Source organism: Clytia hemisphaerica, unplaced genomic scaffold (assembly GCF_902728285.1).
Source record: "Clytia hemisphaerica strain Z4C2 unplaced genomic scaffold, Clytia hemisphaerica genome assembly, whole genome shotgun sequence".
Classification (NCBI taxonomy): Eukaryota; Metazoa; Cnidaria; class Hydrozoa; order Leptothecata; family Clytiidae; genus Clytia; species Clytia hemisphaerica.
The window spans coordinates 2,160,817-2,176,485 of record NW_027104530.1 but is presented as its reverse complement, the minus strand read 5'-3'; the positions used below and the strand labels follow the sequence as shown (position 1 = coordinate 2,176,485).

General features: G+C 35.1%; 1 protein-coding gene across 1 annotated transcript; it reads left to right on the top strand.

Moving 5' to 3' along the window:
- The first annotated feature begins 1,884 nt into the window (after positions 1–1,884).
- On the top strand, positions 1,885–14,797 carry LOC136822368 (3-phosphoinositide-dependent protein kinase 1-like). Its single transcript, XM_067078605.1, has 16 exons — positions 1,885–2,005; positions 2,263–2,305; positions 2,855–2,992; positions 3,299–3,351; positions 3,506–3,597; positions 4,190–4,293; positions 5,766–5,859; positions 7,380–7,448; positions 8,137–8,233; positions 8,625–8,703; positions 9,260–9,360; positions 12,516–12,676; positions 13,333–13,390; positions 13,547–13,644; positions 14,023–14,077; positions 14,597–14,797. The coding sequence occupies exons 1-16, from the start codon at positions 1,916–1,918 to the stop codon at positions 14,708–14,710; spliced, it is 1,446 nt and encodes a 481-aa protein (XP_066934706.1). The 5' UTR covers positions 1,885–1,915; the 3' UTR covers positions 14,711–14,797.
- Positions 14,798–15,669: the final 872 nt, after the last annotated feature.

Below are 15,669 nucleotides of genomic sequence, written 5' to 3'. Positions count from 1 at the left end.
GCCAAACCTTGAGAACTAATTTGAAGATCAACTTCCCAAGTAAAAGATCTACGGCGGGGAGAGGGAATCCACCTAGATCTGGGCACTGCCGGATAGCCTAGGAAATTTTGCTGGACCTCAAACACTGACCCATTTACATGTGCGAAATTGTTTTTATTTTAGCGTATAAACAAGGCCTTAATAATCAAAGGTCTGTCTCGGGAATTGAAGGACAGATTTTTGTTGGGTGATTTTGGCTGCCGAAAGTTTTATTTTGTTTCAAACTTTCAAGTTTTAATTAATCGTCTTGCGAACTTGATTCAGGTAACTCTCATCCTTGTTGTTGCAAATACATCCTTTAGATGACTGATGTTGTTTTTCTGAAAGCTTGATTTCCTAGTGTGACAAACTGCCTTTACACAAGATTTGTTACTTTTCCTTGAAATTTAGTAGATGTTCCTAAAATTTATTTTAAAGGTGTCCCGTAATTACCCCGCATTTTGGGGTAATTACGGGACATCCTTGGGGTAAATATGGGACAGGTATAAAATCTTATTGAAAAATCCAGATATCTTTCCAAAAGATCATGATATTTGAAGTTTTGCATCTGCTTGATGACTTCAAATCCAAGTGCTATCATTTAAAGGACTTTCAACAAAGTTATGACAGTGTCCCATTTTTACCCCAGCTTTTTTACCATTTCGGGGTAATAACGGGACACTTCAAACAGTAATATTTGTATAGAGCAAACTAGACCAACTGAAGTAAATTTAGATGCAAACCTTTGCAGGCATTTAAAGACTTAGAGTGTAGTTATGATTCCATTAAACTAGAAGATCAAGTTTGTACTTTTCTTATAAAAAATAAACACTTCAAACTCAAACATTAGTGTCCCATAATTACCCCAAGATTAGGATTTGACTACGGTGTAAATATGGGACACACTTTTTAGAGATAAGGTGCCTTGTCTGATAATGAGACTATTATAATTTCAAATCATAGTATCTTGATGTCAGAATTCAGTCCAAAATATAATCAAAGTGATTGCAGCTCTTCCTGACACTAAAGCTTGAAAAGTTCCTTCTAAAACTATGGAAATTGATTTTTATGGTCACGTGAAACTTTTGTTGAAGCATCAAAATTATATGTTAGAATAATCTAACTAGACCTTTTTCTAGCAGCTAGAATGACTCCAAAATCCTCTCCCTCTGAATCCAAATTTATAATAATAAGACGGTTTTTAGGGTCGTCCCAAAAGAAAATAGGTATAGCTTTTTCTAACCAAGGGATATCAAAGTTCCAGCCGCACTGTCAATGGGGGGTCCTGCTACAATATGGTTGAAGTCATTAGAAAAATCAAAAATACATTAACCCCCCTCTAAAAATCACATGACTAAATCTTCATGATGCACCGAGACTTGGAGAACTTTTTGAAGCTTTTCAATACTTTACCAAAATTCAAGGTTTTATAGAGTGACATATATAGTGTATATATATAGTTATACAAGTGAACAGACATCACGAGTTAGACTAACTGTTATGTTCGCCATTCCTCCAGGAAGTGCTTAGAAAAATCCCATATTGAAATATACTACTGATATACATACTATTGACTGCTTTATACTACAATAATAAATAGTACATACAGGTCTATTAAAATAATTGGTCATATTGAATTTGCATGTTAGCTCAATCAAAATTGCAAATTTTGCAAAATTGCTAAGTATTTCCAAGTATAAAAGGTTCATGTTTACCTCTACAATTATGCAGCCATTGCAACCTTTAACAGCTCACACACACATACATACACCTAAAATATATATAAAAAAATCTTAGATTTTAAATATTACACGTATTATACCTCCCTAACGTAAATTGGAATTATCTTTCATTTTTTAAAAGGTTTTCAAACAAATCAAAATACAAAAACAACATAATGGCTGCTCCATCACAAACACAACCAAAGAAGAAAAAGCGTGATGATTTTCACCTGGGAAAAATATTAGGAGAAGGTTCTTACTCTACGGTAAGTATAATGGTTTCATCATCATGTTTCTTTTGAGGGCTTAAAACTTAAGAACATTCTGAGTACAGTTAACGGTTTTTTTAGACTCTAAAAAATACATTTTCTTAGGAAAATTAGAGCAAAATACTGACAAAGATAAAAAATTAGAACCTCTTGAAAACATTTTTAGACCATTCCAAACCTGAGTACCAATGAAATTATAGTCAACTTCAATTTCAGAATTTCATTTTGAATTATATTTTTGTTTATCTTTCAAGGTTGTGCTTGCAAAGGAGCATGAAAATGGAAAAGAATATGCAAGTAAGACTATAGGGCTACTTAGACTACACAATATATTGACGAACAATATTCAACAATATGGTTTGCGGACCATAATGTACGAAGTAAACAACTAGTACTCTATTATAAAAAGGAATTTTTTTTCTGTAAACAATCCCCCTATATTGTTGGAATATTGAAAATCGAGCTGACAATATATTGTGAGCATGTTTTCAATATATTGCCGACATTCAGCAATACTTCGTCAATATATTTCCTGACAATATATTGTCTAGTGTATGTAGCCCTTTATTACAGTGTAATTTTATATTTACATATTTATTTAAAAACTAATAGCTTGCTTTGAAACTGATAAACAACCTGCTAATATTTGAGGAGTCTTAGTGTCAGCTACTTTATATCACCTTAAAATCTTAGATTTTTAAGTATACAAAATGTCACAAAAACAATGGTTACATTTGACCAAGTTCGATGGCATAATTAGGGGTGCCTTTGTGCTTATTTCCAAACTTATCCTTTGAATTACTATAAAAAATTCAATGATTTCACAACATTCAAACTTTTTTTTAGTGAAAGTTCTGCGGAAGGCACACATTATAAAAGAGAAGAAAGTGCCTTATGTGACCAGAGAAAAAGAAATCCTTGCAATGACGAACCATCCGTTTATTGTCAAACTTTATTTCACATTCCAAGACAAAGAAAATTTATGTATCCTTTTTTCATGTTTCCTTTTTTTTGACAAACCTACAGCTTTTGATGGCCGGATTTTTAAAAGGCTTCGACGACAAACCAGGACAAACGCATGATTTTTTAGGAAATTGGGCAAAAATACTTGCAAAATGGTGAAGATAAGAACATTTTAAGACATTCCCAGGCTTAAAATTCAAACAGTTGAAAACATTGAATACTCCAAAAAATTTGGATGCTCTTATAAAAAAACGTGTATTAGCAATATTCTGAAAATTTGCTCTCATTTTGAATTTGGATTCCTTAACATTGATACTTGTTAATCAGATTATGGGCTTAGCTATGCTTCCAGAGGGGAATTACTTCAATATATTATCAAGGTAAGACAATAAGAACTCAGCATAACTTTTAAACAATCAAGCTCATATAGGGAAAGTCATAGTATCAAAGATCACACTTGTTATTCAAATGCGGCGATTTAAAACAAGGAAATTATAAATTTGTGATGATTTTTATCTTTTTTCCTCATTCAAGCTTGGTTCTTTTGATGAAGAATGCACAAAACATTACACTGCAGAAATTATTTGTGCCATTGAATATCTACATAAACTAGGAATCATACATAGGCAAGGAAATTTTTAATTTTTATTTGAATCATCCCAGCCCAGTTCATTCCATGCTTCCTACCATACCGCTCACATCGGCTCTGCTGTGTTGTGTTGCGTAAATTAAAAGGGGATCCAATGGAGGAGTAGTGTAGCATGTTAAGGGGACTAATTCAGACATAGTAGAAAAGAAGCAAAAAAACAATGAAAGGGGCAAATTGTTTCTGCTAACTGATAGTATCCCGTAACGTAACCTATCGTATTATCATATAACACCATATTAATGTAGTGCACGGATTATAAACGACTTCAGTCTAATTGAGGAGATTTTTGTATGCTGAAGTAGTCTTATCTGATAACAGCTCTGGTTACAGTGTCAAGCAATCCCAAATTGCTCCAAATGTCATTAACTATGGATGATACTGTATAGGTTCCGCACCCTTTGCAAAATTAACCAGATAAAATGAGGGAGCTCCAATTCATGAATCACCAAAGTTCAACAATAATTTTCCAATTTGCTTATGTGTAAAATTAACTTTCTGTCTCAGACCAAAAACATTGCTTTGACGACTGGCAATATACTTTCAGTTTTCTTTACTTTTCGTTCTGATAGGGATTTAAAGCCAGAAAATATACTACTCAGCGAAGACATGCACATCAAACTGGCAGATTTTGGTACAGCAAAACTCATTAAAAAGGCTGCTAAAGAGTCAGACCGTAAGCAAAGCACTTTATTTCTCGATTTATTTCACTTAACTTATTCTGTTGACAGTGGGACAAATATGAGATTGAATGAATTTAACAGCGTTAAGAGTTGTTTCATCTCACACGAATTTCTGTCTCAGTAAAGTATATAAGGAAGCTTTTCGGTTTGAAAATTCTACTTAAGTCACTAAAATTTCAGGAATTATTGGCTAAATTTGCTGTGTTAAATCCATTTTGCCTTATTACACGAATATTACTAGTCATTTTATTAACACGAATTTCGTGTTAATAAAAAACCCCTTAATTAAAACCAGCCGCTGTTTTCTTGAAAAAGCAGAAAAATTCGTGTTAATTTCAGATCGTGCAAATTCCAAGGCCGCTATTACTTGCCTACACTGTCTGCACCCCAAAATGTCGATGAATTTTGTTTTCTTTCTGACGCCTCAAATAATCATTGGAAATACAAAAATGAGCCTTAATAACACTTATTTGTCACCTAAAGATTCTTTCCCAATGCATAATTCCATTTTAAACCATTGTTGATAAAAATTATTCACGCCCGAACTTTCATTTTTTAAAGTTACTGCACCCCAAAATGTAGGCTAGCCTTTTTCCGTATAACTTCTAGTGAAATCAATAAATCTTGTTGATTTTTTGTATGGTAAGACCTAATACAACACAGAATCGATATAAATTTTAAAAATAAGGGAATTGATCCAAAAAATTGTCAAAAATCTAAATTGCTTTTCTACTGCACCCCAAAATGTAGGTGTATTTTTGCGTGTTTGCAGAAAAAAGCAGAAGAATTACATCAAAATTTATGTTTTTTTGTAAAAAAGTTTTTAACCGGAGACCTTCTGTCTAATTATCAAAAGAAACCTAAAAGTTTTGCTTCGCTTGGTGTTTTAAAGTAGCATTTTAATCAGTTTTAGTTCCGTTTTTCACGGAAAAATTGCTACTTTTTGACGTTTTTGACGTCAGTTTTGTCAAAATTTCGAAAAATGAGGGTGCTTCAAAATGACATATCTTTTATTGGGTTTGAGCTACCGGCATAAATTTTGACACAATGTTCAGGATAAACAGGGCTTTAAAGTCGACCCTAGTTTTTAGGACTTATCTTTTAGTCTTGGTGTACCAATTTTTATTTGATTGAAAATTTGACCGAAAATTCAGACGTCACTTTGGAAAAACATCTCTGGTTTCGCAAGAAAATTATCAAAATAAGCGATGAATTCTATTTAGATAAGTTGATATATTCTTAGGCTATCCATTTCCAAAGTTTTCTGGCTGTAAACACGTTGAAAAAATTTCAGTGGACGTCAAACCAAAAACCTACATTTTGGGGTTCACACACATTTTGGGGTGCAGACAGTGTATAGTAATATTTGTGTAATAAGGTATGTCTCAAAACGAAAAACCTTGCTTTTAAAAATCAAAACCTGAAATACTGTATGTTTACATTTTATTGATCATACCATTTTTAGCTCCTACAGAACAAGATATACGTGCAAGATCCTTCGTTGGAACAGCTCAATATGTCTCGCCAGAACTGCTGACAGAGAAAACGTGTTATAAAAGGTACAGGCATGTCTAATAGTAGTATAGTTGGCGAATTCTAGTTCCATGTTCTACTTCTTTATTATATAATACTAGCCGGTACCCGGCGTCGCACGCCGGTTTAGCTGTTTGCTGAACGCATTTAAAGTCCTTTGGATGTTGGGAAGGTGGCTTAAACACGATGAAATCAAAATTAAAGGGAAGAATTCTCTTCAAAGTTTGACTTTATCCCTCCCGGGTGACGTATCTTTTAACCATATTTTGAAAAAGATTTTTGTGGCAAAAATGACCAGAAAGCAGATCTCGCTTCGCTCGCGTTTATTTGCCGTAGTTCTTGATGTTTAGGAAAACTTTGATTTCAAGATAAGCGGAGTGAAATAATAGACATGACACAAGATTCGTCGAAAAAAGGCAGCCCGGGGGGGGGGGGTACTTAGGCAAGAGAAGGGTATGGGTATGTTTGAAAAATGGCAGTTTGAAAAATCGGAAAATCAAACTTCAGTCCCACTAAGAATCGGAAAAATAGGAAAATCTCAACTTTTTGCTCCCAGAAAGATAGAAATTTGGTCAAATTAGTTCCAAAAAGTGAATTATAATTCACACAATTTCCCTTGTTTCTTCTCCTCTTTATTCTGCTAAGGGTCCGGGGAGCAGGGCCCCCGGAAGGCAGCTAGGACACGCAGACAAAAAAGCGTGATAGCGCAATTTTATGTAGCTTTTTATAAAATAACTTCGTCATTACTTCGATAACTTTTCAAGCATTCAACAATGACTTAGATTTACAGCAAAATAATTATCGACATAGATGTTTAAAGGTCCCTTTGTACGAAGAAAGAACTCTAGTTTTTATTTTTACCGCCTTTTGAATGTATTTTTAATGTTGCTGTTGTTCTAACAAACTTGTCTTGTGATTCTTATGTTTTATTTAATATTTGTTCTTTTCTTTAACAGATTCTGTTTAAAAGATTTTCTTTTGTTTTGAAAAGAATTCGAATGTCTCAAATCAAATAAGGTCGTTAATTACATTCGAAAACATAAAACAAAAAGAAAAGATAGAAAAAAAAAAGACAAAGTCAAATCTATCAATCAAAACAAAGTCTTTATAAAACGGCGCGAATCTGATTTAACACATTTGTGGAGCAAGAAGCAAAAGTCATCTTTTAAAAGAACAAAACATTGCTTGCGAAAACGAAAGTGACACACAAAAAACAAACCAACAAAAAACAAACACACTTACAGACTACGGCTATTAATATATAGATTCAAATTTGCCGTCGACAAAAAACTCTCAGAGAGTACTAGAACTAGAGAGTATTGTGGTTATATGATTTCCGGGCATACTGGCAAATGACGGCTTTTGCAAAGTAGCTAAACAAGTTAAGCTACTTTGGGTAGGTCCCAAAGTGTTTTTTCTGGTGTAAAAAACTTTAGCCATCCTATGGTATATGTTGTTCCATTAAAGCATTGTCATTGATTTTGCACCTGCATGCTTGACACATACTTTATAGATGAAACCTGCCATTTTTTTTCTCCGTTTGTAGTTCTGACTTGTGGGCCCTTGGATGTATATTGTATCAACTTTTAGCAGGAAGACCACCGTTTAGAGCTGCGTAAGTTAGACTTTATACTTCACTCATATTTTTCTCGAATATTATACCCTGACAAAGAAGCTAAAGAGCGATGGTCCAGGTCTAAGACGTTAACTCTGCAATCCAGGGATTCCCTGTTCGAATCCCCGCTCCTTCCAACATTTCGTTCACAGTTCATACATAGCTGAAATGGCTGGCCGTGGACCCCGTGAAATAATAAATGACTATCTTAAAGTACTAGATTGTTGGGCCATCCACGTAAAATATTGACCTTCCCCCGCTATCATTGATTGCTGTGTGCTTGTAATCAAGAGACTGTGGAAGAATCAGAAGCTCATTCTTTTTTTTCCACTAAAAAAAATGATGGACTCAAAGTGGTAAAAGGGTTTGACGATTAATGTAACATTAGTTGCGATAAACTATTACCAGAAATAATGGACAGGCGATAACCCTTAGAACACAGTGAACACCATTGAACGCACGACAAATTGACTAGAATACATATGTTTTGAATAAAACTTCTACAATCTGTGACTAAATACTGTGGTAAGAATTCCCTTCTCCCCTAGTATCAATGTTGATGGGTAGAAAGGCTGTCACCATGCACAGAAAAAACTCACATCAACACTGATATTAGGGGGGAAGGGATTTTTCAAGAAATTGCCACATATTTTTGTCACTGATTGTAGATGCAATGTTTGATTTTCAGGAACGAATATCTTATCTTTCAAAAAATCACCAAACTAGAATACTGCTACCCCGAAGGATTTCCAGAAACACCAAAAGATTTAGTCAATAAATTAATCGTAAGTAGGACTGTTTCTATGTGTCTTTCCCCTCCCTTGCGAACTACAGCGTACAAAGCTCTTCCGTTTTCCGTCTCAGCGAGGTACAAATTAGGAGGCCCTTCCTTCTTCATCAAATTCAACAAAGTTCTGCAAAATTTGAAGAATCTTGTCTGTAACGTTATTAAAAGCCCATTTCCGTCCGAGATGAAAAAAATCTGCTTTTGATCACTGCTCCATATATCGACTGCTTATGTTTTTAAGCGACTTTAATACTAATACTATCACGAGTAAAGCTCGATTATAAAAGAGCTATTTATTAAACCATTTGATATCTCGAATATGACATTTATATGGTTGTTCTCATTTTGAGAAATTTATTCTGCCATTGAAAATTTTATTTTTTTCACAGGTTATAGACCCAAAAGAACGTCTTGGTTGTGAAGAAATTGGCGGATATGACACGTTAAAATCACACGAATTTTTCAATGGTATGTAAACCTGTGTAAACAGGATACATTTTACAGTGTTGTTATCTAGCAAGATGGTCGGTTGTCCGATGTGGGTGATGAAGGGAAGCCGGAAGGTGTGAAGGAATGGTGAAATCCGGAACCCCTTGAAACCCTCGCTTCACTAGCTAGTATAGTTGTTTAGTTTTGGTCGATGCTAAAGCTCCGAAAACTTTCTTGCTCGCATCACTCGCGATCATTTTTTATGGACCAAATGCTGGTAATAGCCTCTCATGCACCTCGTCAAGTACGGTGATATCGTAAAGTCTAACGGTGATACGGTGATATTTAAATCTAAATCAATTTGAGCTCTGAAAAAGCTTGAAAATACTCAATAAATTAAATGGTCCAAAAAACCTTGAAAATTTTGAAAATGGTGGAAGATCATGTATGAACCCTGATCGGTCAATTACATCAAAATTTCGAAATCAGACTAAACAATGGTCATGAAAAATTAATGATCCATGCTCTCGGAAAGATAGCCGGCGCTTTACTACTTTATTTATCTCAAATCTGCCGTCTCCTTTTCATCTCTTAGGTATTGATTTTGAAGACTTACCAAATAGAGAACCACCAAAGTTGAAGCTATACTTACCATCCAATGAACCTGGTCAACCGGGTATATACCAAGAAGTCGATGTAAGGAATGTAACACGTTTTTCATAAGAGCACGTGACCACTGACCGCTCTTTATACTTTAATCGGATTAACTTTCGCGAGATTAAATTTCGCGATTTCGCGAATATTTGCCACTTTCGCGAAATTAAAATCGTGAAAACGCGTGAGATTCCCGACTCGCGAGATTAATCCAGCACAAAATTGTTTAATTCGCATTTTCGGCGGAGAAAACAGTCCAAAGTCGCCATTTGTGACAAAAAATGGCTATTTATCAGCTGTTTTCAGGCTCATTCGCGAAACTAAACCCACGCGAAATCTTTCAAAACTCTGACTCGCGAAATTAAATCTAGTCAAAGTATACCCTGGAGGCGGTTTCTCAATCTTGTTATTAGAGTTTCTTTTGAAAGTGGTACCCTAATGGTATCACTACGGAGTAACTTGCGGAGTAACACATCGATAACGCTAGATGTACTTTTTCTTTAACACTATTTATTTTTTATGTTGCGCCGTTCGTCGTTAGACAGAATGTAACGCTGCAAGGCCTTTTTTGTGGATACCAATTATACAAAAAAATCTGGAATGGAAAAAGTTCATCAAAATCATCAAAATTATTGCTTCTTCAAGCTGAGACTCGTAATTACACCTTTGTAGTTGATACCCACCTTTCCACACGCCCACCTTTCCTGATCTGTCTCCATCTACCCTCTTTCGGTTTTTCCCGCTCTACACGCTCTCTAGCATTTCAAGGGTTCGTTTTAAGAATTTTTAGTACCCAAATTAACTATAATAAACCAGCTGCGCTGGAAGCTCTAGCCGTAAGCTGAGAAAGATGCAAGGATTAGATGAAATAAACAGGTCGGAAATGGAATGCAAAAAGGGGATTCATAATATGCATAACTGTTATATTCTTCGGACATACCCCGAAATTTTCTCTCTATTGCGCGTCATATGAGTGTCACGGGGGCCAAAATTAGCACATAAAGAAAAAAAACGAACTAATTAACTTTAGGAGTGATTTTCCTAAGGGTAAAATTTGTTTGTGCGAATGGCACCTAAAGAAGCGAAATCAGCAAAATTTAATCCCCGCAAAAGTTTATCCCATTAAGCCACGGGTTTTTAGCTAAGCATTATTTTTTCTGCTGGGATAATACTTGGAGAAGAGTAGGATAAACCAAATAAAATGGTTCAATAGTGTGTATGTAATAAATAGTGTTATATTTGGAAAAAACCTGTTTCGCGTTTGAAAAATGTTCAAAAGGAACGGTCGCCCCAGCCAATGAAATTACGACAAAGTCCAAAAAATATCATTTTCAGTTATAACACTGTGAAAATTTCTCCGATCTTGTTCAAATTTACACAGGAATTGTGTTTTAGTATCCTTTACTGAATTCTCATAGTGATATGTTTGTAAAAAATCTGTGTCGGGTTTGAAAAATCAAAAGGAATGGTTGCCAGCCGCGACAAAATTACGACAAAGTCCAAAACGATCATTTTCAGCCATAATACTGTGAAAATTTTTCCGATCTTGTTCAAATTTACACAGGAATTGTGTTTTAGTATCCTTTACTGAATTCTGATAGTGATATGTTTGTAAAAAATCTGTGTCGGGTTTGAAAAATCAAAAGGAACGGTCGCCAGCCGCGACGAAATTACGACAAAGTCCAAAAACGATCATTTTCAGCCATAATACTGTGAAAATTTCTCCAATCTTGTTCAAATTTACACAGGAATTGTGTTTTAGTATCCTTTACTGAATTCTCATAGTGATATGTTTGTAAAAAATCTGTGTCAGGTTTGAAAAATCAAAAGGAATGGTTGCCAGCCGCGACAAAATTACGACAAAGTCCAAAACGATCATTTTCAGCCATAATACTGTGAAAATTTCTCCGATCTTGTTCAAATTTACACAGGAATTGTGTTTTAGTATCCTTTACTGAATTCTCATAGTGATATGTTTGTAAAAAATCTGTGTCGGGTTTGAAAAAATCAAAAGGAACGGTCGCCAGCCGCGATGAAATTACAACAAAGTCCAAAAATGATAATTTTCAGCCCTAACACTGTCTGACTGTGAAAATTTCTCCAATCTTGTTAAAATTTACACAGGAACTGTGTTTCAGTATCCTTTATTGAATTCTCATAGTGATATGTTTGTAAAAAATCTGTGTGGGGTTTGAAAAATCAAAAGGAACGGTCGCCAGCCGATGATGAATACGACAATAACAAAGTCCAAAACAGGATCATTTTCAGCCATACATAACACCACAAAAAATACTGTGTATCAATGGCTGTGTGTTTGAAAGTTTCATTGTCAAGTTTGAAAATCCAAAAGGGACAACCACCAATTATATATCATCATGAATCGTAATTTTTTGAATTCGCATGACAAGACACAGACAAGTTCTTTTAGTGATAACTAGCAAGTGAGATAAATTAATACCAGTATTTACACTTGCAGCTATCTTTTTACACTAAAAATATGGTAATCAAAAACAATGGAAGCAAATTCTCACCCTTCTCTAGCAGAAAATTTGGCAAGAATATCGATTAGGTTTTCTCGTGACCAGCCAATGTTTACTTCACTAACTGATTTGTACTGGCAGTTTATTAGGAAGCTAACTTCATTTTCATCAACTTTTCTCTATCGATTGCTCAAGCAGGAGCGCACAATAAGTGAGATAAACAACACAATAAAGGAGATAATATCTCGCGCTTTCGTTTTCTTCAGCGGATTTCCCGCTCTCCCGAACATCCGATAGAAACCGAATCGGGAAATACTTTTTTGGAATCTTAACGCCGTCCCCCCAACACCCATTTTAATGCTCACCTGCGGCTAGAGCAATGACAGGGTGGGCAGCTTGAACGAATTGCAATATTCTCTCTTTGTTAAATCTGTGAGTCTATTTGAAACTTGGTTCCTAACTAAAAAGATTATTAGTTTGAGTAAAGAAAACGATATAAGTTAATCTCATACTCAGAGTTTCATGCCATCCAGGGTGACAATCTTAATAGTGAAATCCTGGAGTGGAATACCTGGATAGCAGGAAACTTTTAGTATGTTAAATCAAACTAGTATAAAGCTCTGTTATCATTAACATTGAGCACTGACATTGGTTTTCGCTTACACAAATCATAACTACAAAGATTTTATAAATGATAATTTTTTTTGAATGTTTCAGATCAATACGCTTATGGACGATAAAGATGACGATTTTGATCAATGGTTACCAGGTGGTATTGTGGATCGAAGTTTCAGTGATATCGCATCTAAACAACCGTCCACAGAAGAACTCTCCCATCGATCCGTATCACAAGTTGAAAAACAAAAAGAATCTGTATGGTATGTAGTATGTAATTCGATATTTTCGCTACTGCAGGAGCTTCAAACATTCGAAAAAGTCGCAAAGTGGAACATACGTTACTGCGTAGAAAAAAAGCCGTCTATTTTAGGCTATATGGTAGTACCAAAAGAAGTTTTTTTTAACGTACACCTAACGTTTTAGACTTTGTTTCTATGACTTTTTTCCAGCTTAGAACCCTATTTCCTTCGATTAGCGCCGCACTTTTAAAGCAAACCAGAATTTCATAGAATAGCTAACCATTATTTGACAATTTGGTAACACCGCGGCCAAATAGCGTTCGTCTCAATGTTCACGCATACATGCCCTTACTATGTGAGAAAAAAAACATACCAATCTCGTTTTCTAGACCTACCTGTACAGGACCGAAAAAATGATCGATCATATACGAAGTCAGGCACATATTTTGTATCAGCAGTGTCTGCCTTTTGTTATATTATGCTGATATAAGCAAAAAATGTTGTTTTTTCCTCTTTCTGACCAATCTTGCTCCACAACCGTGCCAGTCCAATGTGAAAAGCTTGTGAATTAAAAATTGATGACTATGAGTAAGCAAACGATACAAAACCTTTAAGAAAGATAGTGAACATTTTTATTTGTTAAACATTTTTACATTTTGCGAACTTTTTATTTTTAGGCATCCTTTTGTTGAAGGTCATCTTATAATCAAAATGGGAATTCTTGATAAGCGGAAAGTATGTTACATATTTCAACTTTGATATTCCTGGACGACTAATTCAAACAGTAGAAATTTAAGCAAAAAAAAATGTGAGGGAATACGCCCCCGGGCATTTTAATTGCAAATTGAACCTCTTCTTAGAAAGTTTATAATATCTATTTGATTTTCACAGGGATTGTTTGCAAAGCGTCGGCAATTTTTGATAACAGAAGGACCTGAAATATATTACGTTGATCCACAAGCTATGGTTCTGAAGGGGAAAATTCCATGGTAAATATTTACAATGCTCTCATTACGTCAAAGAGATTGGGTTCTGATGAAATGATTCAAGTAAATTGTGTTTTTGCATAAAACAATGTTGAAGCTTTAAAGGCCTTACTAAATGTTCATCCCAAATCTAGATGAGAAACTTCAAAGAAATTGTCAAACCTGGACAGAAGTCCTTGCCTTGGCTTGTAGTCAAGATCTGCACGAATATGTTATCGAACAGATAAAGAACCTAACACGTACCCTCCCTTTAGGACAGTGTCCTATACTGAAATTAAATTCTTACGAAAAGAATTTGTGGCTTTTAGTTATAAACCTGATTGGCATACAATAGAAAGATGAAGCAACTGACATTATAATGCCTTTTTTTCTTTCTTACAGGACAAAAGACTTGAAACCTGAAGCTAAAAACTTTAAAATCTTCTTCATTCATACGGTAAGGATTAGAACTATAGGATCTTTTCTATCGAAGGCTTGAATACTGTACTTATTCGAGATCGTATACCGTGTGAAGTAAACATTCATCTCTATTAATTTATAAATGTCATCAAGGCTACATTATGGTGCTACAACTTCACAGATTGCCAAAGCTTATGATAATCATGACGTAACGTTTTATACGGAGCACCCAAAAAACGTCAGGGTTTTTTCCACTAATTTTGAATTTAAACAATAAAATTAAAGGCAAACACCGTGGCTATTTTGGGTGCTTCCGTATAAAACATTACGTCATGAATATCTCAAATATCAAGTGTACATTATGGTGCTACAATTTCTCAGATATTCACAATAAAGAGAGATGTTTTAGCGATGATTCAAATCTTTCTCTTATTCAAAGAAGTGTTGCTATTTATAAATCATACTTCATCGCAGAGGTACGGAATTTTTTTTATCAAATAGACTTAAGATCGAACTAGAGAGGGTCAACTTTCATTTTTTTTTCGTTTTTTAACAGCCACACAGGACGTATTACTTGGAGGATCCAGAATCGCGAGCCGTTGATTGGTGTAAAGCTATCGAAGAAATTCACAACAGATATTTTGCAGAAGGTGAAGAAGACGCAAGCTGAGGCTGTGGTGTTTTAGAAATGGTGTTTTTAGATGTGTATTATTATAGCCTATAGCGTTGCTCACAGTTCTCCCGTCTCAGACAGATTTCCGTCTCAAGGCCGGTCTCCACTTTCGTGCAAAATGAGCGAAAACTTTTTAACGTTTTTGTAAGGTTCGGTTGAAACTTCCTTCAACTTTTTTTTTGTTTGCGCGAAACTTTTTTATGACGTAATCTTTTCTTTATATTAGGCAAAAAAGGTTGGGAAAAAACTGTCGCCCAATTCGCCCGAAAGTGAATACCGGTATAAAAGTAGTATAAAAAGAAGCTTTCCCGCCTTAGAATTAAATCAAAATATAAATCTGGGCTAATTTGTCGTGTTGAGTCCATGTTCCGGTTGAGACATTAAACTTTGCTTCCACCACAGCCTAAGGAGTAGTTCTGGATCGCTTTTACAAAAACTTTTTTATGAGTACCCCCACGATGAGGATACTAAGAACCCTAACCTTAGGGACACTAAATTCTAGCCATCATCTTCTTGGAGAGACTATTTTCAGTTTAATCATCACCAGATCCTCCAATACCCTACTCTACCAGAGTGTATCTCACGCTTATCGTTTCGTAGTACACTCTGTACGCATTGTCTGTTTGATAAAGAAATTCACGTACGGAGACCTCTGCGATGAAGTATGATTTATGAATAGCAACACTTCTCTCATCGTCTCCCCTCTCTCACCAACACTCCATCTCAGCGGTCGGTTTGAAAAATTTCAAATGAGAAAAGACAATGACAACAAACCCTCTACGGCAATGAATTTTGAAATTAGCCGTAGATACTGGGTCTGTGTACAGACAGCCAATACCCTAACTACACATACACAATTCCCTTTGTGTTGTATAGGTCTTCCTCTTACTTTATCGCAGGGTAAATAAAGGCTATCCGATAAGTTCCCTTATTCGATGAAAATGTTGTTTCCCTTG

What these genes read in the sequence shown, in the direction of transcription:
- LOC136822368 (XM_067078605.1), top strand. Translation starts at nt 1,916, where the DNA reads ATGGCTGCTCCATCACAAACACAACCAAAGAAGAAAAAGCGTGATGAT. An exon ending in GTATATACCAAGAAGTCGAT is followed by an intron (nt 9,361 to 12,515) that starts GTAAGGAATGTA and finishes TGAATGTTTCAG; the next exon opens with ATCAATACGCTTATGGACGA. An exon ending in CTGAAGGGGAAAATTCCATG is followed by an intron (nt 13,645 to 14,022) that starts GTAAATATTTAC and finishes TCTTTCTTACAG; the next exon opens with GACAAAAGACTTGAAACCTG.